The sequence below is a fragment of the Pleurodeles waltl genome, chromosome 6 (genome assembly GCF_031143425.1).
Source record: "Pleurodeles waltl isolate 20211129_DDA chromosome 6, aPleWal1.hap1.20221129, whole genome shotgun sequence".
Classification (NCBI taxonomy): domain Eukaryota; kingdom Metazoa; phylum Chordata; class Amphibia; order Caudata; family Salamandridae; genus Pleurodeles; species Pleurodeles waltl.
In genome coordinates, this window is record NC_090445.1 from 54,518,110 (window position 1) to 54,544,745 (window position 26,636).

The following is a 26,636-nucleotide window of genomic DNA, read 5'->3' on the forward strand; positions in this document are numbered from 1 at the left end:
TTTAAATTTTGCACCAGGTTACCACCTGGTTTCTTTTCATGGTATTTTGCATGTGCAAAATGCCATTCTGCGAAAAATCGCAATTTGCGATTTTTTGCTGCATCTCCTTGCGATGTGGATTTTGCGAATCGCAAATTGCGACTCACAAAACCAGATCGCAATGCGAAAAATCGCAATTTTTGCGATTTCTTACTTTTGGTCTGCAAATGCCTTTCATGCATCGCAGACCACTTTTTTGCACTCGCAAACGGCCGAATTTTGCGATTCGGACCGTTTGCGAGTGCAAAAAAATGTCATACATCTGACCCTAAACGTAAAATAGTACTTAGAAGTCACTAGAGGTCAAAACATTACTTGGGGTCGAGAGGGACCGGTGCAAATCCAAAATCCATGCCTACCGATGGAGGGTAGGCGGGCTACAGAACCCACACAAGGACAGACAGTCTGAGAGGGACCTGAGACTACATCTGACCCAGCTGGCTGGAGAGGGGAGGAGAGCTGAGGATGATAGAGCTCTAGCTGAGGAGAGGATTGCAGAGGTAGGGAGGGCCTTCCCCAGGGAAAAACTTGCTCTTGAGGAACGGAAATTGGATCATGAGTGCAGCTTTGAAAGTTCTGGACTTATAAGCACAGCAAGTAGAGCCCAGTGGCAGCAGCAAAGGTATTGCGTCCAGCGTAAAGATACAATTCACATACGCAGAGACGTTGTGCCTAGCTTCAAGGAGGTGGATGACATACATCAGTCGTTTCAGGAGCATGAGGCAGCTCTAGAGGTGCACAAGATCCCTGAGGAGGATTGGGGAACTGTCATGTGGAATCATATTTTGGTGATGGGAGGGATGCCCTACTGTCCCGAGAAGGGAAGCAAAAGGAGTGACAGGCAGAGGTACACCCCCATGAAGGAAGCCCTGGTCAAGAGGTATTTTTACCTATGCCGAAGACACACAGCTCAGCCTCTCACTGTCGGACCATACCTCCACCACTAAAGCTAATTTCCATAGATGCATGATGGACGTCACGGACTGGATGAAGGACAATTGTCTCAAACTCAACATTGAAAAAACTAAAGTCCTCAGCTCTGGGAAAACACCTTACCATGGACCGACACATGGTGGCCCACACAGCTCGCACAACCCCCGCCCCAACAGACCACGCCTGCAACCTCAGATTCATCCTGGATAGCAAGCTACCCATGTAGAAGCAAGCCAACGCAGACTCATCCGCCTGCTTCCACTCCTGTCAAATGCTACGCAAGATCTTCAGGTGGCTCCCGGCAAACACCAGAAGGACCGTCACGCAGGCCCTGATCACCAGCAGACTGGACTACTGAAACACGCTCTACACAGTAATCAATTGGTTTGTTCAACATATAATGTCGCTTAGGATGGAATTAGTAATTTTATGAGCAATGCACATGGGTTTTATGTACTCAATGCCGAATAATGGGCTGTAATAAATGAGGACTCTTAGTCACAAATTGGCGAGTGAAGCTCTCAGGGTTGCACAAGTACCATGTTGATTGACTTGTGCACTAAGCTATCATCTTTAAACACAAGGAACGATAAAGATCTTCACTAAGTCTATTACCCATCAGAGTGAAAATGGCATAATAGTACATTCCCAATATAGGCATATCCACAATATTACAATAAGAATGCATTCCTGATTCTGTCAACTTTGAACATTATAAGATGGCCGCTGCAATTTCAGTACAGGATACTTTTAAAAAAGATGGATACCGCACCCGCCTCGAGTTCCCATGATGCTTTCTCCTTGCGGGATGGCCTCCGTCTGACACAATATAGAAGACCATCAGAGATACATGCCAAGTATACGGTGATTTGGTACATCAGGGCCCACACATTTGTTTCCCTGCTTATGAGCCAAGCTAGTATTTACAAGGCAGAGGGAGGCTGCCGCAAGATGAAGATGTTTCCCTCCCCCAGAGGCACACACTAAGTGAGTAAGTGGAATGGCTGTAGAGGGAGAAAATGTTCTTTGATTATAAGTTAGAAGGATTTACATGGGTGTCTTGTCTTATAGAACAAGCCAGACTTGGGCCCAGCACAAATAGTTCTGATCTTGCCGTGGCCTACTTCTCTGCGTAAGCCCGTGCCATGCAGGAGGTAAGACACGCTGGCCTTGAGTGGCCTTTATGATGTCTTGTTGACACTTCCTCTTTATAGCATGACTACACAAAGGTGGCTCTACCATGCATGCTTGTCAGGTTCCACAAGAATTGCAGCGCAAGAGGTGTTCTTTTTGTTGGGATTTCTTGAAGGTTCCTCTAACCCGCCTTCAGCATGGAGCACATTAAAGACCAACTGCACACTATATCGAGTGGTGCCAACCGACTTATTAGCACAAACAATCACTATATGAATTAGAACTTGTAGTAATCATTGTGCATTTATCATTGTAGTATAAAGGGAGGTACATTATCCTCGTCTTTGTCCTGAGAAGGCCATAAATGTAAGGCCGAAACACACTGACAGTTGATTACCAAGGAGCCCAAAAAAAGATAAAAGAGAAATGAAGACAAACAAAGGAGATACCAGATTGAAATATTATGACCAGATTAAGGATTGCCGATTTAACATCTGGTATTGTTTCTGGAGGACCCTGGGGTGGATGTAGATAATAAAAGAGGGACTAGAGTATCCAAAACAAAAGAAAAATACTTTGAGGAGTGTACACCCTATTATTATTTTGTTGTTGTTTTAAATTAGTCGAAAGGGTGACTTTGTTTTAGTTATTAAGTAGTTATGAGTATGTATGTATATATATGTTCCATGTAATGTAATCAACATACAATGAATCACAAACTGTGATAATGTACCAACTTGTTCTCATTATCTGTAAGATAGAATTGGAATATAATTTATCATAAATTACATAAGACAATAATAAAAAAAAAATCTTGCATCTAATGATAACTCAGGTATTATTGTTGAGGGATTGAGTCTATATATCTGTCCCTGACAGCCCACCCAGCAGTTATTGTTCTATTTGATGACCCTAGGCTTGGAGGATTATTAGGCAGACCCGCTATTGGTTTTATATATCTATGTAGGAATCATTGCACGCCTCCTGAAGAGACTTCAGACAATACAGAACTCAGCAGCAAATACTCAACCTCCCCAGAAGGACCCACATCACGCAGCATTTCAAGAAACTACACTGGCTCCCGATTCAGAAGAGATGGCAGTTCAAGATGCTCACCCACACCTACAACATTCTACACAAAGAAGGACCAGCATACATCAACAAACGCCTGACCCTCCACCAACGGACCAGACACCTTCAATCAGCTTCATTCTCCCTCGCAGACACCCCCCTGATCTGTCGAGCCAACAGTGGAGGACGCCTCTTCTTGCACCTGGCAGCCAAGGTTTGGAACAACCTGCCACTGCACTCAGGACCACACTGTTACTCCAGCAATTCAGGAGAGAATTAAAGACCTGGATATCTAAATGATCAAACCTCGAAGCAGCAGAAAACAGACCCAGCGCTTCGAGGCCCACAAGGGAGATTTGCTGCGCTCTATAAATATCTGATTGATTGACTGAAAGAGGTATGGATTCACCCCAGAAGAGTATTGGTTGAGGTTCAGGGGCAGCCAGAAACTGTCTCACCAGCTTTGGAGGATTTTGTGCAGGATTTTTGCAGAGATGGGTGAAGGGAAGCACAGTTAACACTTTTGAAGGGCTGTACAATATGATTGCCAGAGAGCACATGTTCCGTTGTTGTTTTCTAGGGCTACGCCACCAACTATTGGACTGTGAGCTCTTTCACACCAGAGAACTTGCAAATATGGCAGACTTCTGGGTGTACTAGAGGGTCTAGGAAGGCATTTGGGAGTGATCCTAAAGGGAATGGCTCAGGTTCCACCCAACTGAGGATGGGGGGGGGTTCACAATAGCCCAGACAGTTCCAAGTGCAGTGTGTGTGTGGGGGGAAGGGATGGGGGAAGGTTAAGGGTTCTATGTCCCTTCTCAGAGTAGGAGGAGTGATGGGGGCGGGCAGAGGCCCAGGGTGTCCTATACCCAGTCTCATAGCCTGGATAGTTCCTAGAGGGAACAACACAAGAGGAGTCTAGTCTGTACCAGCAGACCATCCACTGAGGGGGACCCAACAGTATCAGAACTTGGGGGGTCGATGTGGGCAGCTGACACAAGCGCCCAACCAGTTCTGGTTTCTGGCAGTACCACTCCTCAAAGGAGGGTGCAGAAGTCCAGATGGGGCATAAGAGGGGAAGACAGTCCCCAGTGGGTGAATCAGTGGGTCAGGTGTTGCCAGTTCTGGGATCAAAACACTCCAGACTGACCCTCGTGAGGCCAATTCTGGCCTGGAGGGGATCCATGCCCTGCCACGTAAACAGGAGCCTGGCAACCTGCACGAGACAGTCTCTTGCACAACACATGCACAATGTGCTTTCCTGGGGGTGGGAGAGGGTTTGGGGGGGGGGGTGTAGTGGTACTCTCCTGAAAGTCCTGGTTTGCCAGGCACCTGTTCAATCTCAGGATACAGTCCCTGGGTTGGAAGATCAGTTGCAGGATCAGTTGCGGGTGCTTCCTGCTTGTGTGTTGGCTCTCTACGTTGCAGAGGGCCCTCTTTGTCTCCTCTCCCAAGTGGCGACATCCTGGTCCTTCCTGGGCCCGCGCAGCACCTTTTTTCTACAACCGGGACTCTTGCAGCTAGCAAGGCTTGTTTGCAGTATTTTGCCAAAGAAACACTTCTGCATCCTCCAGCACACCGTGGGACATCTTCTGCACGAAGAAGAACTTCTTACCTTCTTTCGTTGTTGCAGAATCTTCAGCTTCTTCCAACCGGAGGCAGCAATTTTGCACCTTCACCCGGGGTTTGGTGGTCTCCTGCCCCCCTGGACACTTTCGCGACCATGGACTTGGTCCCCTTCCTTTGCAGGTCCTCAGGTCCACAAATCCGTCTTCAGTGCTTTGCAGTCTGCTGTGGTCTTTGCAAAATCCTTTATCACAACTTTAGTGTGTTTCTGGGGAAATAGTAGTACTTTTTTCCTACTTTCCAGGGTATTGGGGCGGGGTATCTTTGACACCCTTAGTGTTTTCTTACACTCTCAGCGACCCTCTACACACTACACTAGCCTAGGTGTCCATTTGTGGTTGGCATTCCACTTTCTTAGTATATGGTTTGTGTTGCCCCTAGGCCTATTGCATCCTATTGTATCCTACAGTGTTTGCACTACTTTCTGACTGTTTTACTTACCTGATTTGGTTTGTTGTGTACATTTTGTGTATTTTACTTACCTCCTAAGGGAGTATATCCTCTGAGATATTTTTGGCACATTGTCACTAAAATAAAGTACCTTTATTTTTAGTAACACTGAGTATTGTCTTTCTTATGATATAGTACCTATATGATACAAGTGGTATTGCATGAGCTTTGCATGTCTCCTAGTTCAGCCTTGGCTGCTCTGCTATAGCTACCTCTATCAGCCCAAGCTGCTAGAACACTACTAATCTACTAATAAGGGATAACGGGACCTGGCACAAGGTGTAAGTACCATTGGTACCCACTACAAGCCAGGCCAGCCTCCTACAGGCAACACAACATGAAAAAGCCCTTCTACTTTTCATATTAAATGTAAGTCAATCACAATTTTTGCTGACTGAAAATAGCCTGTCGAATGCAAGCTGACTCCCATTGTGATGGTGCTTTGGGCTCAGCTTTTAATGGGAGTATGCAGCTTTTTTTTAAACGACAAAGGGAACTCAAACAGTAATAGGGAATGGAAATAACAGCAACTTACGTTATTAAAAGTGAAATAAATCAATGGATCCGTTTATATAGATAATGGTTCTCCTTCAGCTGAAACAGATAATCTGTGCACTCTCCCAATCACGTTTATTACTTCTGTAAAAGTAAGAAGTGAACTATAAAAAACAGCAAAAGTTTTGTAAATGTTGTTCATAAATAATATGTAAATGATATAAACAGATATTTAATTTTATGGCAAGACCAGAGGCTCCTATTATGCTTTTAGTGTTTTCTTTATTTTAATAGCAGCTGCAGTCAAGAACAAAACTACTGATCTCATAAGGCCAACAAAAAACAGCCAATGAGGACCAAAGGGTAGTTCTAAAAATGCACCAATCACTAACAATCTATGCTGATAATACCTATCTTGACTGGGAACAGCCCTCTTTTCTTGCTGCTCGCAGTCAAGATAAGTACAGCTACTCCTTACATTCATTTGTTACAGTATGCTTATATATCTTTTTTACTTATATGCATTGTTGTAAAGTGATATGTTTCTCTATTACAGGTTTTTTGCTTTTATTTAGGTGCCTTAGTCGGCTTGTAGCTGCAGTATATGTTCCCTAAGGCGCGCCGCGTTCGCTAGAAATAATTGTTTTCTCTCAGTGCGCGCCGTTATCTCAGACGCTCGCTGAGGAGAAAGACTTTCCCAGCTTGAACGCTTCATTGAGCGCGTCAGCAGCATTTAACATTTCCTCCGCTGTGCTCCTTCTCTGACAGACGCTTTGGTGTTTATCCCTGTCACGCTTCAGGGATTTTATTGTTAAACATCATCAACGCGGTGTTAAGTATCTGTGGCGCTTCAGCTGTCAGCTGCTCCAGGGTAAACATTCCTGTCAGGGTTCACCGCCTGGGCTCATTTCGTTTCTATTTTTCTGCCTGCCAGCGCAGGTCTCGGAGTTGAGTGGAGGTTTCGGTTTTGATATTATTTTTAGCAACTGTCTGTTCCGCCCAGAATCAGGCTTTCTTCACTTTTTCACTTGGGAAAAAACTTTTTAACCATTTCTTGGGCAATTATTCTAGTTTCCTGCTCATTCATTTTTGTTAATTCCATGGACAGCTCTAGCCAACCAATGCTGTCTCAGGAGGAGGAGGAAAACGTCCTCAAAGAAAATCTGAATTACTTTATTCAGTCCTCAGTTGAACAGGCTATGGCCGTTTCATGGCAGAAGTTATCAAAAAATCTTGAAAATTCGGTAGTCTCTCTGGTGTCAAAAACCATGCTGGCCCAATCTGCGGGGGAAGGCAGAAAGCGTCACAATCCTTCTAAAAACATTGAAGCAACGCTAAAGACAAGTGACAAGAGTTCACATGTGGCAGAGGACGTGGTTCCTCAAAGGCCTCCAATAAATTGAATAAAACACCTAAAAAAATGCATGGTTAAAACTAAACATATTACTTCGCCAATTTGTATATCAAAAATTTTAGACACCGATGACGAAGTGCAAGACCCTGATTTGGATTCGGATACTTCCGACAAGGACGTTGGAGATGTTTTCTCCCCTCCTCCTCCCAAAAAAGCCAAAATTGGGTCACAAGATTTTGCGGGCTCTTGCACTATTCTAGATGCTGAAGGAGTGCCTATGTTCGATCCTTCTAACATACAACATCCTAACTCGATGGAATGGTTCCCTACGGACCATGTGGCAGAGTATGTTACGGCCAGCTTGCGTACTCCACTCGATCAACAGGTGCGGGCGAAACTCAGATCGGAATGTCCTCGTCCCGCCCTTTCTTAAAAAATTACCGCCACTCCATCTATTGGCAATTCTCTGATCACCTTTTTTACTAAATATGGCAAGGACCCCCGCAAGGGAGTTGATAAAGCGTGGTCTTCTTGCCAAGACAAGCTGTTAGATGTGGTGGGTCCACTAACACAGATTTTCGACTTGGCAGAAACTGCTCGATTAGAACAGGCTTCAGTCGACCCAGCGGAACTCTCCTTGTGGGCCCAACAGGCCGTTTGCTTACTTGGGAATGCCAACTCTTCCATCACTCACGATCGTAGGAAGGGCCTCCTTCTTAAACTTGATCCGAAGCTAGTCAACCTGGCAGGTACAGACCCCTGGGTCAAAGCAGAAGGCATACTTTTTGGTGACTCCTTCATCAAGGAGTTGAGTAAATATGTGGCAACTTTTTCGTCCCTTGATAAAGCGCAACGATCTTTAAAGAAGATGTTTTCGGCACGTGTTTTTGCCAGGGCCGGCAGAGGCAGGAACCGCTTTGCCGGCCGTACATATGCCAACCAAGGTTCCCGAGGCTACTACGACAACACAACATCTCAAGACTACAGGCCACAATTCTATCCCCAAAGGAATAGGGGTTTCAGGAAAAAAGGGAACCGAAACTCCAGGTTCTCCTCACAAGCCGGTAAGTCAAACAATTGTTTCTCAGGCTCTGGGGGATCGTATTTCAACATGCATGTCAAAATGGAAAGATCTCACATCAGATCCTTGGGTGTTAAATACCGTTCAGGGATATGTTATAGAACTATTTTCAGCGCCTTTTCAAACTGTTTTTCCTCCTCCCCCTCATTTTCTCTCCAAATGATAAACCTAATCGCCTTAGAAATTCAAGCTCTGCTTCAGAAACAGGCGATAATCCCTTGTTCCCTAGATATTTCAGGGTTTCTCAGTTCAGTTTTTCTGGTCCAGAAGAAGAACAAGAAGATGAGACCAGTTATCAACCTACGGCAATTCAATCAGTTTGTTCTTTATCGACATTTCAAAATGGAAGCCATCCTACATCTCAGGGATACCCTTCTCCAAGGAGATTGGATGGTAAGGCTAGATCTAAAAGATGCATATCAAACCGTGCCCATACACCCCGACTCCCAAAAATTCCTTCAATTCCAATGGGCCGGTCAGACTTTCCGTTTTACTTCTCTCCCTTTCGGTCTCTCTTCCGCTCCGTGGTGTTTCACAAAGCTAATGAGACCAGTAGCAGCCTTTCTCAGGGCTCGAGGCGTCAGATTAATTATCTACCTGGATGATATTCTCATCATGAATCAGAACCGTTCGTCCCTTCTTGCTCAGGTGGGTCTTTCTTGCACGCAACCTAGGTTTTATCACAAACTACGAGAAATCTTCCTTAGAGCCGATCCAAAAGATCGAATTTCTAGGTTTCCCCGTGGATTCCGTTTCGGCTTCTCTTCTTCTTCCCTCCTCAAAGATAAAATCTATCAAGTCAGAAATTCTTCAAATCCTTCGCAACTCTCGACTTTCTCTCCGATCCCTAGCAAGAGTTGTAGGACTTCTCTCTTCCTCAATTCAAGCTATTTTTTCAGGTTCTCTCCATTATTGAGCCTTACAAAGATTAAAAATATGCCACCTTCAAAGAGGGTTGACCTATTCAGATTCCATAGCACTAGATCAGGACTCTCGAGCGGAACTTCAATGGTGGATAGACCATTTAGACGCCTGGAACGGTAGGACTATCTTCGCATCAGCCCCAGATCTTGTATTAGAATCAGATGCAAGTCTTCTGGGCTGGGGAGCCCGTTGTGGTACGATCTCGACTGGAGGCTTATGGTCTCGAGAGGAGTCAAAACTGCACATAAATTGTTTAGAGATGCTTGCCGGCTCCTTTGCAATCAGAAGCCTTGCAAGAGACAAAGGGCCTGATTCTAACTTTGGAGGACGGTGTTAAACCGTCCCAAAAGTGGCGGATATACCACCTACCGTATTACGAGTCCATTATATCCTATGGAACTCGTAATACGTTCGGTGGTATATCCGCCACTTTTGGGACGGTTTAACACCGTCCTCCAAAGTTAGAATCAGGCCCAAAGTATCCTGTTCGGTTCTACTCAGGATGGACAAAATTTCCGTGGTCCGCTACATCAATCACTTGGGGGGCACAAAGTCTAAGCCTTTAGCGGAATTGGTGAAAGGGTTCTGGGAATTTTGTCTCCAAAACAGAATCTCAGTTCAAGCGGGGTACCTACCGGGCAACCTCAACATTGTAGCAGACTGTACTCTCGACATTTTCAGGATTCCAGCGACTGGATGCTGTGAGAAGGTAGCCTCTTTCTAGCCTTGTTACCCCCACTTTTGGCCTGTTTGTGAGTGTATGTCAGGGTGTTTGTCACTGTTTTCACTGTCTCACTGGGATCCTGATAGCCAGGCCTCAGTGCTCATAGTGAAAACACTATGTTTTCAGTATGTTTGTTATGTGTCACTGGGATCCTGCTGGTCAGGACCCCAGTGCTCATAGGTTTGTGGCCTATATGTATGTGTCACTGGGACCCTGTCACACAGGGCCCCAGTGCTCATAGGTGTGCATGTATATGTTCCCTGTGTGGTGCCTAACTGTCTCACTGAGGCTCTGCTAACCAGAACCTCAGTGGTTATGCTCTCTCATTACTTTCAAATTGTCACTGACAGGCTAGTGACCATTTTTACCAATTTACATTGGCTTACTGGAACACCCTTATAATTCCCTAGTATATGGTACTGAGGTACCCAGGGTATTGGGGTTCCAGGAGATCCCTATGGGCTGCAGCATTTCTTTTGCCACCCATAGGGAGCTCTGACAATTCTTACACAGGCCTGCCACTGCAGCCTGAGTGAAATAACGTCCACGTTATTTCACAGCCATTTTACACTGCACTTAAGTAACTTATAAGTCACCTATATGTCTAACCTTTACCTGGTAAAGGTTAGGTGCAAAGTTACTTAGTGTGAGGGCACCCTGGCACTAGCCAAGGTGCCCCCACATTGTTCAGAGCCAATTCACTGAACTTTGTGAGTGCGGGGACACCATTACACGCGTGCACTACATATAGGTCACTACCTATATGTAGCTTCACCATGGTAACTCCCAATATGGCCATGTAACATGTCTATGATCATGGAATTGCCCCCTCTATGCCATCCTGGCATTGTTCGTACAATTCCATGATCCCAGTGGTCTGTAGCACAGACCCTGGTACTGCCAGACTGCCCTTAATGGGGTTTCACTGCAGCTGCTGCTGCTGCCAACCCCTCAGACAGGCAGCTGCCCTCCTGGGGTCCAGCCAGGCCTGGCCCAGGATGGCAGAACAAAGAACTTCCTCTGAGAGAGGGTGTGACACCCTCTCCCTTTGGAAAATGGTGTGAAGGCAGGGGAGGAGTAGCCTCCCCCAGCCTCTGAAAAAGGTTTGTTGGGCACAGATGTGCCCAATTCTGCATAAGCCAGTCTACACCGGTTCAGGGACCCCTTAGCCCCTGCTCTGGCGCGAAACTGGACAAAGGAAAGGGGAGTGACCACTCCCCTGACCTGCACCTCCCCTGGGAGGTGTCCAGAGCTCCTCCAGTGTGCTCCAGACCTCTGCCATCTTGGAAACAGAGGTGCTGCTGGCACACTGGACTGCTCTGAGTGGCCAGTGCCACCAGGTGACGTCAGAGACTCCTGCTGATAGGCTCCTTCAGGTGTTAGTAGCCTTTCCTCTCTCCTAGGTAGCCAAACCCTCTTTTCTGGCTATTTAGGGTCTCTGTCTCTGGGGAAACTTTAGATAACGAATGCATGAGCTCAGCCGAGTTCCTCTGCATCTCCCTCTTCACCTTCTGATAAGGAATCGACCGCTGACCGCGCTGGAAGCCTGCAAACCTGCAACATAGTAGCAAAGACGACTACTGCAACTCTGTAACGCTGATCCTGCCGCCTTCTCGACTGTTTTCCTGCTTGTGCATGCTGTGGGGGTAGTCTGCCTCCTCTCTGCACCAGAAGCTCCGAAGAAATCTCCCGTGGGTCGACGGAATCTTCCCCCTGCAACCGCAGGCACCAAAAAGCTGCATTACCAGTCCCTTGGGTCTCCTCTCAGCACGACGAGCGAGGTCCCTCAAATCCAGCGACACCGTCCAAGTGACCCCCACAGTCCAGTGACTCTTCAGCCCAAGTTTGGTGGAGGTAAGTCCTTGCCTCACCTCGCTGGGCTGCATTGCTGGGAACCGCGACTTTGCAAGCTACTCCGGCCCCTGTGCACTTCCGGCGGAAATCCTTCGTGCACAGCCAAGCCTGGGTCCACGGCACTCTAACCTGCATTGCACGACTTTCTAAGTTGGTCTCCGGCGACGTGGGACTCCTTTGTGCAACTTCGGCGAGCACCGTTTCACGCATCCTCGTAGTGCCTGTTTCTGGCACTTCTCCGGGTGCTACCTGCTTCAGTGAGGGCTCTTTGTCTTGCTCGACGTCCCGTCTCTCTGCAGGTCCAATTTGCGACCTGCTGGTCCCTCCTGGGCCCCAGCAGCGTCCAAAAACGCCAAACGCACGATTTGCGTGTAGCAAGGCTTGTTGGCGTCCATCCGGCGGGAAAACACTTCTGCACGACTCTCCAAGGCGTGGGGGATCCATCCTCCAAAGGGGAAGTCTCTAGCCCTTGTCGTTCCTGCAGTATTCACAGTTCTTCAGCCTAGTAAGAGCTTCTTTGCACCAACCGCTGGCATTTCTTGGGCATCTGCCCATCTCCGAGTGGCTTGTGACTTTTGGACTTGGTCCCCTTGTTCCACAGGTACCCTCAGTCAGGAATCCATCGTTGTTGCATTGCTGATTTGTGTTTTCCTTGCATTTTCCCTCTAACACGACTATTTTGTCCTTAGGGGAACTTTGGTGCACTTTGCACTCACTTTTCAGGGTCTTGGGGAGGGTTATTTTTCTAACTCTCACTATTTTCTAATAGTCCCAGCGACCCTCTACAAGGTCACATAGGTTTGGGGTCCATTCGTGGTTCGCATTCCACTTCTAGAGTATATGGTTTGTGTTGCCCCTATCCCTATGTTTCCCCATTGCATCCTATTGTAACTATACATTGTTTGCACTGTTTTCTAAGACTATACTGCATATTTTTGCTATTGTGTATATATATCTTGTGTATATTTCCTATCCTCTCACTGAGGGTACACTCTAAGATACTTTGGCATATTGTCATAAAAATAAAGTACCTTTATTTTTAGTATAACTGTGTATTGTGTTTTCTTATGATATTGTGCATATGACACTAAGTGGTACTGTAGTAGCTTCACACGTCTCCTAGTTCAGCCTGAGCTGCCTTGCTAAGCTACCATTATCTATCAGCCTAAGCTGCTAGACACCCTATACACTAATAAGGGATAACTGGGCCTGGTGCAAGGTGCAAGTACCCCTTGGTACTCACTACAAGCCAGTCCAGCCTCCTACAGATGCTCAATGTGCAGGTCTTCAACAACATTCTCCAAAAATGGGGTCCTTTAGACATAGATCTCTTTGCTTCGCGTCTCAACGCGCAACTACCGAAGTTCTTCAGTTGGCATCCAGATCCACTAGCTCTAGAATTCGATGCTTTCTCTCAGGACTGGTCCTCTTCCCTCAATTACGCCTTTCCTCCCTTCATTTTGATTTCCAGGGTTCTAGCTCATGTCAGACGCCAACAGGCTTCAATAGTACTCATAGTCCCCTTTTGGCACTCCCAAGTGTGGTTTCCATCTCTCCTAGAACTAATCGATAGAACCTCCATTCTTGCTTCCTCCGATCCCGAACCTTCTAACCAATCCTCAAGGTCTATTTCACAACCTAATTCTTCAGAATGCTCTCTCTCTCTCAGCCTGGAAAATCTCAGGGAATCCCAGCCTAGCGCTTCTTTTTCGACAGAAGCTTCAAATTTCTTGGACCTGGCAAGAGCTCCAGGAACAAGGAAAGCATATAGATCAGCTTGGGATCTCTGGCATAGCTGGTGTGTGGGAAAACAGGCTGATCCCGTTACAGCAGATGTAACAATGATTATTAATTTTCTGGCAGCAGAAGCTTCCAAAGGTAAATCATTCCGTACCATTAACTTGTATAGGTCGGCTATTTCTTCTTCACACGTTTTTTTCCAGGGAAAACCGATTGGAGAGCACCCCTTAGTATGTCGCCTTTTAAAGGGAGTAAAATTTTCGAATCCTCCAAAACCAAAATATAGTTCATTATGGGATGTTAATACTGTACTAAAATTGTTTGTGTCATGGCCGGATAATACCTTTTTATCATTGAAGCAACTTTCAGCTAAATTAACCATGCTTTTATGTCTAGTGTCTTTCAAACGTTTATCTGATGTTAAAGCTTTAGAAATTACAGCTCGTCAATTCACTCCTTCTGGTGTTATTTTGAATGTGTTCAGACGTACAAAAAATAACCTTTCTTCAATTTTCTACCCCTTTTTTCCAGATCACACTAAACTTTGCGTAGGTCAACGTTTAAAAGTTTATGAACAACAGACAGCCGGTCTGAGGAATTCCTCTTCTACCCAGCTCCTGATATCTTTCAGGAAACCTTTCAAACCTGTGTCCTCTCCAACCTTAGCTCGTTGGGTCAGTTGGATTATGTCTTTAGCTGGCATTGATGTCTCCGCCTTTGGGGCCCATTCGGCTAGGGGGGCCATGGCGTCCAAAGCTTTTTGGGCCAGCTCCCGCTTGGAGGATATTCTCAGGTCGGCTGACTGGTCCAATGACAATGTTTTTAAGGTTTTCTATTGTGAACCGATTGAACATGCCTCTTTCAATGTAATTAATATACTTTAAAATAGCATAATAGGAGCCTACGGTCTTGCCATAAAATGTAGATTTTCCTAGTAATTTATGAAGGAAAGTCTTAATTTTATTAAAGACACAGAAGCGAATATTATCCCGCCGCTTCAAAATTACCTCTGTTATTTTGTCTCCCTCCCTTTCAGCTTCTACATCGGGACAACAGTCAGCTATATAAGGTTCCTGCCTTCGATTCTTCAGCTACTTCGTTCTTTGCCACTTCTGCCTCCACGATCTTCCAACCGTCCACTCAAAACACCCTTCCGGAGTTGGCACAAAGACTGATTTACTCTTTACAAGAACTTTTAGGACTAGGCTTAGCTATTTGTATTTGTAGTTTCATTGTTCCTTTGTTTTCTACGGTTTAAGCTTGCACATGAAAAGAGGGCTCTTCCCAGTCAAGATAGGTATTACCAGCATAGATTGTTAGTGATTGGTGCATTTTTAGAACTACCCTTTGATCCTCATTGGATGTTTTTTGTTGGCCTTATGGGATCAGTAGTTTTGTTCTTGACTGCAGCTGCTATTAAAATAAAGAAAAGACTAAAAGCATAATACTCGCCTTCGTGTCTTTAATAAAATTAAGACTTTCCTTCATAAATTACTAGTAAAATCTACATTAATGCATTGATACGATGATGTAAATAAGGAAACACAAAACTAATGCAGTAGGTTCCATTAAATAGTGCAACCTAAGGTAGAGAAACTCAAATGAACTCCACTTCTCACTTCATCTCTATGGAACTGTCCTACCTCTTCACCCAAAACAGGATTTCAGGTATTGGTTTTCATCCCTACAGCTGAATAACTTCACTTCCATCTACTTGTCCACTACTTCTAGAAACATGCCCCTAAGTAGTGAATGGCATTCTCTTTACTTTGAGTAACGCTCTTCCCCTCCCAATGCAATTTTATGTGAATCTCAAGCAATACGGAGTGGTGCATGAAAAAATGAAGTTTAAATAATATATTTCAGTTCAGTTCCATCTGTTGCTGTTTCCTCCCTTTATTTCTATAGTTAACTCAACTTCAGAAGCTTTAGATCTTGCTGTGGACGCTTCCCCCTCATAGGAACTCTACAGTTCTATTTCTTTAGATGTTTAATTCTTACCTTCAGAAGGTCCACATCCTGCTGCTGACACTTTCCCTCTATCTCTGTGATCAGGTCCTGGTGGGTGGATTGCTGCTTCTCCAGTTCACTCAGTTTCTCTTGAATCTTCTTCATATTGTCTTTATGTTCACTTTCCAGCTTGCAGAAAAGTTGTTGCTCGTCCTTGTCCAGAAACTTCTTCAGAAGGTCAAATGTACTATGGAGCGCCTTCACCTGGTTGTTGAAGTTTCCCTTCATTAAAATCATCCAAACAAAGCTCATCAGTTTTGTGTGTCTATCATGCAATCGGATTTTCTGCATTTGACACAAACGGTGGTCTACTTCACAAACATACACATAAAATAATAAACCTAACCATCTCTTTACAATGCAGGACACAGTCAATGCTACATAAAATCAACTTGCAAAACAACTCAACAACGACGCAACTCTCTGTCACTCATTATTTTCCCCACCTAAAAGCTTAAAACAGGGCTGAATAACCCAAAGATTTACTAGTAATATGCGCTGCAGGCTTTTAAAACCCATCAGTAATGGATTTACTTACAAACATAAATAAAAAAAGTACAAAATGAAAAAAGTAGAAACAGTAAACTAAAGTCAATACAATTACACACATGCACAGGAGGCTCTTAACTACTTCAATGACGTACTTTGCCAATAACGGAAACATGCATTAATCCTTTATTGCTGGATGGCTTTAGTCGGCAAGTGCACTGAACGTGGGCTATCGTGGTAAACCTTTGTTTAGCCTCACTAATCTTCATTCACAGAAGGTTAAAGAGACCAACAACCGATTTATGGACATAATACCTCTCCAAAGAGGTACTGCACGCACCTTTCTAGGGGTTCTGAGGGTAGGTGCCAGCAACATGTCTTGTAAATTGTGGCTCGTTAAGAATGGCGACCGAGACACCAGTATCCATGTTTTCTGTCTAGCAGTACCTTGAAGTGCACTCTGTGGCACACGTGTCCTCAGTTACTGTTAGAAGTCCTAGCAGTTCCCAGCTGACTCCAGCAATCTTTGCTGTTTTTAAAATTGAGGCTGCAGGCAACGCACATGTGCTCCTGCTATGGCCACAATCTACTACGTCTAAAAAACTCTAAAAAGGGTGTAGAAATGTACTGAAATATATTTTTTATGTTTATGTCAGAACGTTAGGGTATAATGTTGAATAGAAGGTAGAGATGAGGCTCATGGCAAGTGAGGTGAGATAAGGGCTGCAGAAGAAGAGAGTCTTTTGATGTATGTACAGTGACTGGGGCTGAAATAAATATATCCTGGATACAAATCGGAATCCCTGAGTTCATTCTTAGGGAATTGGCAACAAGGAGAAAATATAACCAGCCCCGTAGCATTATCAAGCGTATGGTACTGAAAAAGCCTATCGAACTGTGGAAACTTGCGAAATAAACAAAACTATTCACATAAGCGGCACCTGTCTAAGAGGACAGAAAGGATTCTGTGGAAAAGCAGGTGAGCGACTGCAATTTTTACAAGTTCAGTAATTATTAGAAGCAGTGACTGTTACAGTTACAATCCAACGGTCATCAACTTGATGTAACTGTTACAATCCACCGGTCATCAACTTGATGTAGACTTCATGAATGGGGGTCAGTGACATCAGCAAGTATGTGAAGTAATGTGACTTTTTGGGTCACGCAACATGCCGCCATCTTTACAGGGAAAGATATTCAATTTGACGACAGTAACAGACTGTCTATCTGACGCAGTGCACAGTCATGGCTTAGATTTAATAGAACCCCTTTGGAAGCAAGCTGAAACTGACGGGATTGTCTAGGGAGCTCTAATATAGTTACCCAAACTGAGATACAATTTACTATAGAAAATACTTAAAGGAGGAACATCTTTACGTGTGTTGATGCATATATTGGTACAAATATCTGTCACATAGAATGTGTGCCTTAAATTCACTGAACCTATTGGCTCCACAAGCATTTTTGCCTGCTAGAGGGTAACCTTCTATGAGATAACAAGAGTGGAAGTAATATTTCTGCAACTATACCTTAAAGTTTGATGAGGTTGACTTTATGCCAGAGATGAAAAAGTAAATCTTGTTCTAATACTTAGGACCGGGGGTTTAAAAACATATAATCAAATTGAAAAGAAGGTTAGACAAAATGGAGTCGGCAATATTTTTACATATATAATTAGGCAGAAACCCCCTAGACACCATGGATAAATTGTTTTGTGTTTATTTATTTTTTTGTATGTGGGGAGCGACCCCTTAGGCAAGGGTTGCTCCCCGGGGAGCAAAATTACTTTTAGCCCATTTCTGCCCCGAAGGGGGGCAGAAACCACTAGACACCAGGGATTTTGGGCCAGATGTAGCAAAAAACCAAATTGCGAGTTGCAATTTGGTATGCAGAACGGTGTCTCAGACACCGTCTGCAGGTCGCTATGGGGTCGCAAAGACCCACCTCATTAATATTAATGAGGTGGGTCGCAAATTGCGGCCCCATAGCGACTATGGGCACTCGCTAACATGGAGGCCTGCTGTAGTCAGCAGACCTCCATGTTCGTGACTGCTTATCAATAAAGCAGTTTTTTTTTTTTTAAGTGTAGCCCGTTTTCCTTAAAGGAAAACGAGCTGCGCTTAAAAAAAAATCCGAAACCTTTAGTTTCGGAATTTTTTCAGGGCAGGTAGTGGTCCCTTGGACCACTACCTGCCCTGAAAAAATATTTTGTGGTCCATTCACAAAGGGGAAGGGGTCCCATGGGGACCCCTTCCAATTTGCGAGTGGGTTACCATCCACTTCAAGTGGATGGTAACTGCGACTCCATTGAATTGCATACCACTGCGAATCGCAAATAGGAAGGGAACACCCCTTCCTATTTGCGATTCGGAAATGCATTTTGCGAGTCGGTCCCGACTCGCAAAATGCATTTCTGCATCAGAAACTCCGATTTGCGACTCGCAAACGGCAAAAAAATCCGGCAAAAAAATCCGAAACCTTTCGTTTCGGAATTTGTTCAGGGCAGGTAGTGGTCCCTTGGACCACTACCTGCCCTGAAAAAATATTTTGTGGTCCATTCACAAAGGGGAAGGGGTCCCATGGAGACCCCTTCCAATTTGCGAGTGGGTTACCATCCACTTCAAGTGGATGGTAACTGCGACTCCATTTGCGACCGCATACGCGGCCGCAAATGGAATTGCATACCACTGCGAATCGCAAATAGGAAAGGAACACCCCTTCCTATTTGCGATTCGGAAATGCATTTTGCGAGTCGGTCCCGACTCGCAAAATGCATTTCTGCATCAGAAACTCCGGTTTGCGACTCGCAAACAGCAATTTTTGCCGTTTGCAAGTCGCAAACAGTTTCCTACATCTGGCCCTTTGTTTTTAATATTATTCAAGGAGGGGAGCGGTCCCTTGGGCAAAATATTTTTAGGCCCATCTGCCCCCCTTGGGGCAAAAACCCCTAGACACCAGGGATATATATTTTTTTATGTTTACTTTTGTTTTTTATATATGGGGAGCGACCCCTTAGGCGAGGGTTTTTGTATTTAGGCCCCTTGGGGGCAGATCGGCCTATTTTTATAAGGCCAATAAACCACTAGATACCAGGGATTTTTTTTTGTCTGTTTCATGTGAGCGGAGCGACCCCTTAGGCAAGAGTCGCTCCCCTGGGGGGCAAATTGTCTTTAGCTCCTTTCTGCCCAGATCAGCCTATTAATGTTAGACCAAGCATTTTTATTTTTCTGTGTCAATTTCACCCAAAGCACGTGACCCCTTAGGCAAGGGTCGCTCCCCTAAGGGGCAAATTTATTTTAGGCCATTTCTGCCCCCTTTGGGGGCAGATCGGCCTATTTTTATTAGGCTGATCTGCCCCCAAGGGGGGCAGAAACCACTAGGCAACAGGGATTTTTTTTTTTGCACCAATTTCACGCATGGGGAGCAACCCCTTAGGCAAGGGTTGCTCCCCTGGGGCAAATTTACTTTAGGACATTCCTGCTCCCCTTGGGGGCAGTTCGGACTATTTCTATTAGGCCGATCTGCCCCCGGGGAGGGCAGAAACCACTTAAGCACCAGGGACTCGTGTGTGTGCATGTGTGTGTTTTGTTTGGGGGTGGGGGGCAGCCCCTTGGGCAAGGGTCGCTCCCCATTGGGGCACATTACTGTTGGCTATATATGCCCCCCTTGGGGGCAGATCAGCCTATTTTTGGAAGGCCCATCTGCCCTAAAGGGGGGCAGAAAGCCCACCAAAGAAGAATTTTTTTCCAAAATAAGAGGGTGGGTGTATGGCCATACCCCCACCCCAAATAAATGGAGCCAAAGTTGTTCTGCCCACTAGTGGGCAGATGGAACAATTACCCCCGATCCACACCGGGGGGAGGGGGGGTGGCAGAAAGTCTACTAGATGCCAGGGAATTAAAAAAAAAAAAAAACTAGTGGTGTGGTGGCTACCAACCAGTATCGGCCTGGTTATGCCCCCACCCCAACTGAAGGAGGTAACAGTCTTTCAGCTCTCCCCCACACACTAGAACATCTTATCCCACGGCAAGCAAGAGGACATTTGATTATTTTGGGTTTTGGTTTTACATTTGGACCATGAGAGCTTGGCTAACTCAAAATCGTCCCACTTGAAATGGTGAGGGTTGCACTTTTTGGACTTTGGGACGCTGCCATGTAGAAAAATCCACAAGACCTAGACACATCTGAAAACTAAACATCTGGGTGATTCCAGCGTGGTGTGCTTCACATGCAACCCGCACCATTTTCTTACCCACAATGCCCTGCAAACCTCCAACTTTGCTGGAAATCACACATTGTTCCCACATTTTTGTGATTGAACCTTCCGGAATATGCAAGAATCTACAAAATTCCTACCACCCAGCATTGTCTAATCTATACCAATAAAAATTCTGCTGCACTTGTCAGCCTAAATTGTTTTTTTTTCAAACTGCCGCTTTTGTTCCCCCTCAATTTCGACATGTTTTTGGCTCTTCCCTGTCACAGGCACTTGGCCCACCAACACAAGCGAGGTATCATTTTTACCTGGAGACTAAGGGGAACATTGGGTGGTAGGAAATTTGTCCTGGTGCAGTGATCCCACACAGAAATGTGAGAAGAAATTGATTTTTTTAGCTAAATTTGAGGTTTGCTGAGGATTCTGCGTAAGAAATCATTGTGGGATGCACGCACCTCACACCTCCCTTGTCTCCCTCGGGAGTCTAGCTTTCAGAAATGTCTGGGTTTGGTAGGTTTCCCTAGATGGCTGCTGATCCCAGGACCAAAAACGCAGGTGCCCACCCCCTGCAAAAACAGGTAGTTTTGTATTTGATAATTTTGATGTGTCCAGATAGTGTTTTGGGACAATTCCTGTTGCGGGCACTAGGCCTACCCACACAATGAGGTACTATTTTATCAGGAGACTTGGGCGAACGCTGGGTAGAAGGAAATTTGTGGCTCCTCTCAGATTCCAGAAATTTCTGTCACCGAAATGTGAGGAAAAAGTGTTTTTTTGGCCACATTTTGAGGTTTGCAAAGGATTCTGGATAACAGAACCTGGTGAGAGTCCCACAAGTCACCCCATCTTGGATTCTCCTAGGTGTCTAGTTTTCAAAAATGCGCAGGTTTGGTAGGTTTCCCTAGGTGCCAGCTGAGCTAGAGGTCAAAATCCACAGCTAGGCACTTTGCAAAAAACACGATTCAGATTTCAATGTAAAAATGTGATGTGTCCATGTTGCGTTTCCTGTCGCAAGCATTAGGTCTACCCACGCAAGTGAGGTACCATTTTTATCGGGAGACTTGGGGGATCACAGAATATCAAAACAAGTGTTATTGCCCCTTGTCTTTCTCTACATTTTTTCCTTCCAAATGTAAGACAGTGTGTAAAAAAGACGTCTATTTGAGAAATGCCCTGTAATTCACATGCTAGTATGGGCACCCCGGAATTCAGAGATATGCAAATAAACTGCTTCTCAACACCTTATCTTGTTCCCATTTTGGAAATACAAAGGTTTTCTTGATACCTATTTTTCACTCTTTATATTTCAGCAAATGAATTGCTGTATACCCAGTATAGAATGAAAACCCATTGGAAGGTGCAGCCCATTTATTGGCACTGGGTACCTAGGGATCTTGATGAACCTACAAGCCCTATATATCCCCGCAACCAGAAGAGTCCAGCAGATGCAACAGTATATTTCTCTAACAAATCTGACGTCGCAGGAAAAAGTTACAGAGTAAAACATTGAGAAAAATGGCTGTTTTTTTCACCTCAATTTCAATATTTGTTTATTTCATCTGTTATTTTCTGTAGGAAACCCTTGTAGGATCTACACAAATTACCCCTTGCTGAATTCTGTATTTTGTCTGCTTTTCAGAAATGTTTAGCTTTCTGGGATCCAGCATTGGTTTCACAACCATTTCTGTCACTAACTGGAAGGAGGCTGAAAGCGCAAAAAATAGTAAAAATGGGATATGTCCCAGTAAAATGCCAAAATTGTGTTGAAAAATGTGGTTTTCTGATTCAGGTCTGCCTGTTCCTGAAAGCTGGGAAGATGGTGATTTTAGCACCACAAACCCTTTGTTGATGGCATTTTCAGGGAAAAAACTACAAGCCTTCTTCTGCAGCCTTTTTCCCCCATTTTTTTTTAATGACATTTTTGCTGTATTTTGGTTAATTTCTCAGTCTCCTTCAGGGGAACCCACAAAGTCTGGGTACCTCTAGAATCCCTAGGATGTTGTAAAAAAAGAACGCAAATTTGGCGCGGGTAGCTTATGTGGACAGAAAGTTATGAGGGCCTAAGTGCGAACTGCCTAAAACAACCAAAAAAAGGCTTGGCACCTGAGGGGGAAAAGGCCTGGCAGCGAAGGGGTTAACAATATGAGGCTACGTGTAATGCCCCCATAATGCTCTCTGATTAGATGCAAATGCTTGCGGAAGCTTGTAAGCAAGATTGATGATTCTTTGCTTTCAAAATAAGATGATCAAAAAATGCAAGTAGGGAAAAAACCTTTTGCTAAATAATTGTGGAAGTTTAGGTACTATTTCTTTGAAGAATAATTTAATAAAATGTGTTGATGCATGCTAGTAGTTCCAAAACATATTCATAATAATAGAAAATCTGCGTAACCAGTTTAAACAAGATTATGGGAAACACAAAAAGAAACAAACATTGGCAAAGCCAACCGATCAGACATTGGCGGTCATTCTTTTGATTTTGTCAATGCGTGTCTTGTTTTGACATGGCTTTTGTAAAACTTTATTGTTGTGGGAGCTGCCAGGCCCTCACCATTGTAACAACATTGGCAAAAAGCAAAAAAAAAATGGTCTCAAAAAGCACACATTGCCACAGTAGTTCCTGCCACTGAACAAAACTACTTTGTGTGCCTATAGGCTCCTTGTGGAAGAGCAAAACGCTATCACTCACAGTAAAGCCAACCGATAAATGGATTTAGAGAGAAATAGAAGGAGGTATTGGTTAGCGCCAGACCTAATCAGGGGCCCAATTCTTGAAGAAAGTGAGAAATGTGCACCCATGGTACTTTGTCTTTGCATTAGTGCAGAATTATGGCTTTCATGAATTCACAAGAACTTACAGACGTAGACCAGAAAATTATACTCCTAGAAAATATTTGTGAATTGTATTTTAGTAGAAGCAAATATGCATGTGTAGGTTTGCTCATGCGAAAATCTATTGAGCGTTTACAAGTTCACTTTCCTTCTAACCACTTTTTTCCCAATCCTGCAAGAACTTCCAATTTTACCCTTGTCATGAGTATACTTCTAACCTTTCTCAGTATGGGAAAAGGTTGGAGAAAAGCTGGTGAAAATTCTTAAAACATGCAAGTTAGTAGGTTTGCACAGACTCAAAGGCATTCCAACACTGAAACTATTGCTTATTGCATCCTCCATCCCCAGTATGTAGATCTGTGGAAAGGTGGCAAAATAAGGAAATTGCTAGTATTCAAGCCCTGCTATAGTATTAGCCCAGAGAGGCTATTATCAGAGATATTATATAATGAGACTGCTGTCATAATTTGTCACCGCAGTACATGGTACTAAAGGAACAAGTAGATTTTTTTACAGGACAAGTAGATTTATGAAGCAACCTGTCCCAAGTACAAGCAGATATTCTATTAAATTCCAAACACCTGAAACTATATTTAAAAACATTAACAACAATTACACAAACAATATAAAACATAGAAAATTTAAATATAATGTAAACACATAAAGGAACTTAAAAAACAAGATTTCTTACCTTAAAAAAACAATATTCCTGTCAACTATATTTTTGCTATCCCATCCACCAAACTCAAAATGAGGCCCTATGTTACTGCACTCTACGCCGCTTCACGCTACGTCTCTCTACTCTTCCCTGTACCACTCTATGCCAATGCACTCTTCACTTCTTTACTGTACACCACTGCACTCTTCTCTACTGCACTCTACACCACTCCAGCCTGGACCACACCAATCTACTCTGCACAACTCCACTCAATGCCACTGTACTCTACGCCACTGCACTCTATGCCAATTCACTCTCCACCAATGCACTTTACTCTGTAACACTCAACCTTATGCCCCAGCACTCTACTCCAGTCTGCTGTACACCACTCTAATCTACTCTGCACCACTGCACTATATGCCACTGCACTCTATGCAACTGCACTCTACCCTGCACCATTCCACTTCATACCACTTCACTGTACTCTGAAACAATCTATTCTACACCACTGCACTCTACGCCACTCCCCATTCTGCGTTACTCAACTCTATGCCACTGCACTCTACGCCACCCCACTCTTAACCACTGCACTCTATGCCAATGCCCTCTACACAACTGCACTCTATGCCACTGCACTCTACTCTGTATTACTGTACTCTACACAACTACTCTCTACGCCACTGCACTCTGACATTCTACTCTGCAACACTGCATTCTCCGCCACTGAAGTCTATGCCACTCTACTCTACACTACTCCACTTTACACCACTGCACTCTATGCCACTGCACTCTACAACACTGCACTCTACAACACTGTACTCTACTCTGCACCACTCTATGCTACTCTACACCACTCTATGCCACTTCACTCTATGCCATTCGACTTTACTCTGCACTCTACACCACTGCACTCTACGCTACTCACCTCTACACCACTGCCCTCTGCATCACTCAACTCTACACCACTTTGTACCACCCTATGCCACTGCACTCTACATCCTCATACGCCACTCCATTCTGCGCCACTCCACTGTACTATGCGCCACTCTAATATATGGCACTGCATTCTAGACTGCATTGTACACTGCTAAATTCAATGCCATTGCACTCTACACCTCTATATGCTGCAACACTCTATGCCAAAGCACTCTACACCAATCCACTCTATTCGGCACCACTCCACTGTATGCCACTCTACGCAACTCCAGACTATGCCACTCCAATACTAGCACTCTCTGCCACTCCACTCTACTTCACTCTTCGCCATTCTACTCTATGACATTCCATGCCACTCTCCTCTACGCCATTAACATCTAGCCATGCTGAACTGCTGCCACGCTGGTGTACAACATGGCTAAAACACATTGGCAAAGCCAATAGCTTTTGCATAGGCTTTGCCAACGTTCATTCTATTAAGAAAGAGGTTTCACAGGAATTTTAAAAAACTTAGTTTAAAATGATATAATTGAACAAACTGAATCTGCAGAGTGGTTGTTCCATTGGTGGTGGTGAGACTTTCTAAAGAATAAGAACATACTTGTTGATCAGTATGCATTACCTAGAATTAACCATATGTTTGCCAACATAAAGGATGTCAACTTGGATTTCCACATTGGGTTTAAAATCCGCCTATCATCAGGTGCCATTACACCCTGACTGTAATAAGTTGCCAACATTCTTTATACCCATGGGATGTTTCCAAATTTTAAGAGTATCCTTTGGTCAGGCGTCGATCGCTGCGATGTTTCAGAGACTCATGAGTAACTTGTTTGAGAGTTTCAACAGTGTGATGTTTTTTCAGGATTGCATACTTATTATGAGAAACACCAGAGAGGAGCACGATGATAGACTGAGACAGGTGTTGAGAAATTTGGAGGATGAAGGTCTCCCAGTGGAGAATGATAAATGGAAATTTTCCAGGAAGGAAGTCACTGAAAGAAAGACTCTTGGGTGTGTGAGGTCTCACTCATTTTGTCCAATATGTTTGGGACTATCATTGCTCCTAAGAACTGATCATAAATCATTAAAAAAAAAGTACTCACTACTCCTGATTTGCAGAAAGCATTTCCTAGGTTAGCAAGAAAGTCTAGGAAGCTTTAGGACTTCAATTATGAAATACTCTATACACCAGGCCTCTCATTACGAGTCTGGCGGTCTTAGGACCACTTGACTCGCCGTGGTGGTCTGGCCTCCACATTATGACCGTGGCAATGCGCCACAGTTGGACCGCTGGCACCACCACTTTTCGCCTCCTGGCGTTCTCAATCCACCAGGGCAGCGCTGCCCTGGGGATTATGAGTCCCCTCTGCACTGGCTTTTACATGGCAGTTGCACCGCCATGTAAAAGTTGGCAGAGATGGGGGGCCCCTCTGCTGCCCATGCAGTTAGCATGGGCAGCGCAGGGGCCCCCATGGCCAGCTCCATCGTGCTTTTCACTGTCTGCTTGGCACAGTCTTCCACTCCATGACACCAGCATCCGTGGCAAAGCAATGGAATGGATTTGATCCTCACTCACTGGAAGAACCCAGAGTGTCAGACTCCCACCGTTCACCTTGAAAACCTGCTGTGGAGTACCCCAGGGATCCTCATTAAGCCTGACCCTCTTCAACATCTACATTGCCCCGCTCGCTCAAATCGCTAGACAGCACGGCCTTAACATAGTCTCCTATACCAATGATACCCAACTGATCCTCTGCCTGACCGACGACCCATCAACAGCCAAGAGACATTTCCACAACAGAATGAGAGCAGTCGCCACGTGGATGGAAACCAGCTGCCTCAAACTCAACTCAGACAAGACTGAGATCCTCGTAGTCAGCTCCACCCCCTCCACCTGGGACTATTCCTGGTGGCCAACCGCCCTAGGAAACGCCCCCACCAACCACACACGCAACCTGGGCATCATTCTGGACTCCATGCTTTCCATGACTCGCCAAGTCAACGCTGTCTCATCATCATGCTTCCACACTATGCACCTCCTTCGGAAGATCTTTAAGTGAATCCCCA

At 44.7% G+C, this 26,636-nt stretch overlaps 1 protein-coding gene across 1 annotated transcript in view; it reads right to left on the reverse strand.

The window, feature by feature from the left end:
• The window catches only part of LOC138299184 (E3 ubiquitin-protein ligase TRIM39-like), a 113,617-nt gene that overhangs the window by 64,884 nt on the left and 22,097 nt on the right, over window positions 1–26,636 (reverse strand). Inside the window, exon 3 of the mRNA XM_069237279.1 lies at window positions 15,427–15,657. Within this exon, the coding sequence (XP_069093380.1) occupies window positions 15,427–15,657 (231 nt within the window). The remainder of the gene's footprint in view (window positions 1–15,426; window positions 15,658–26,636) is intronic.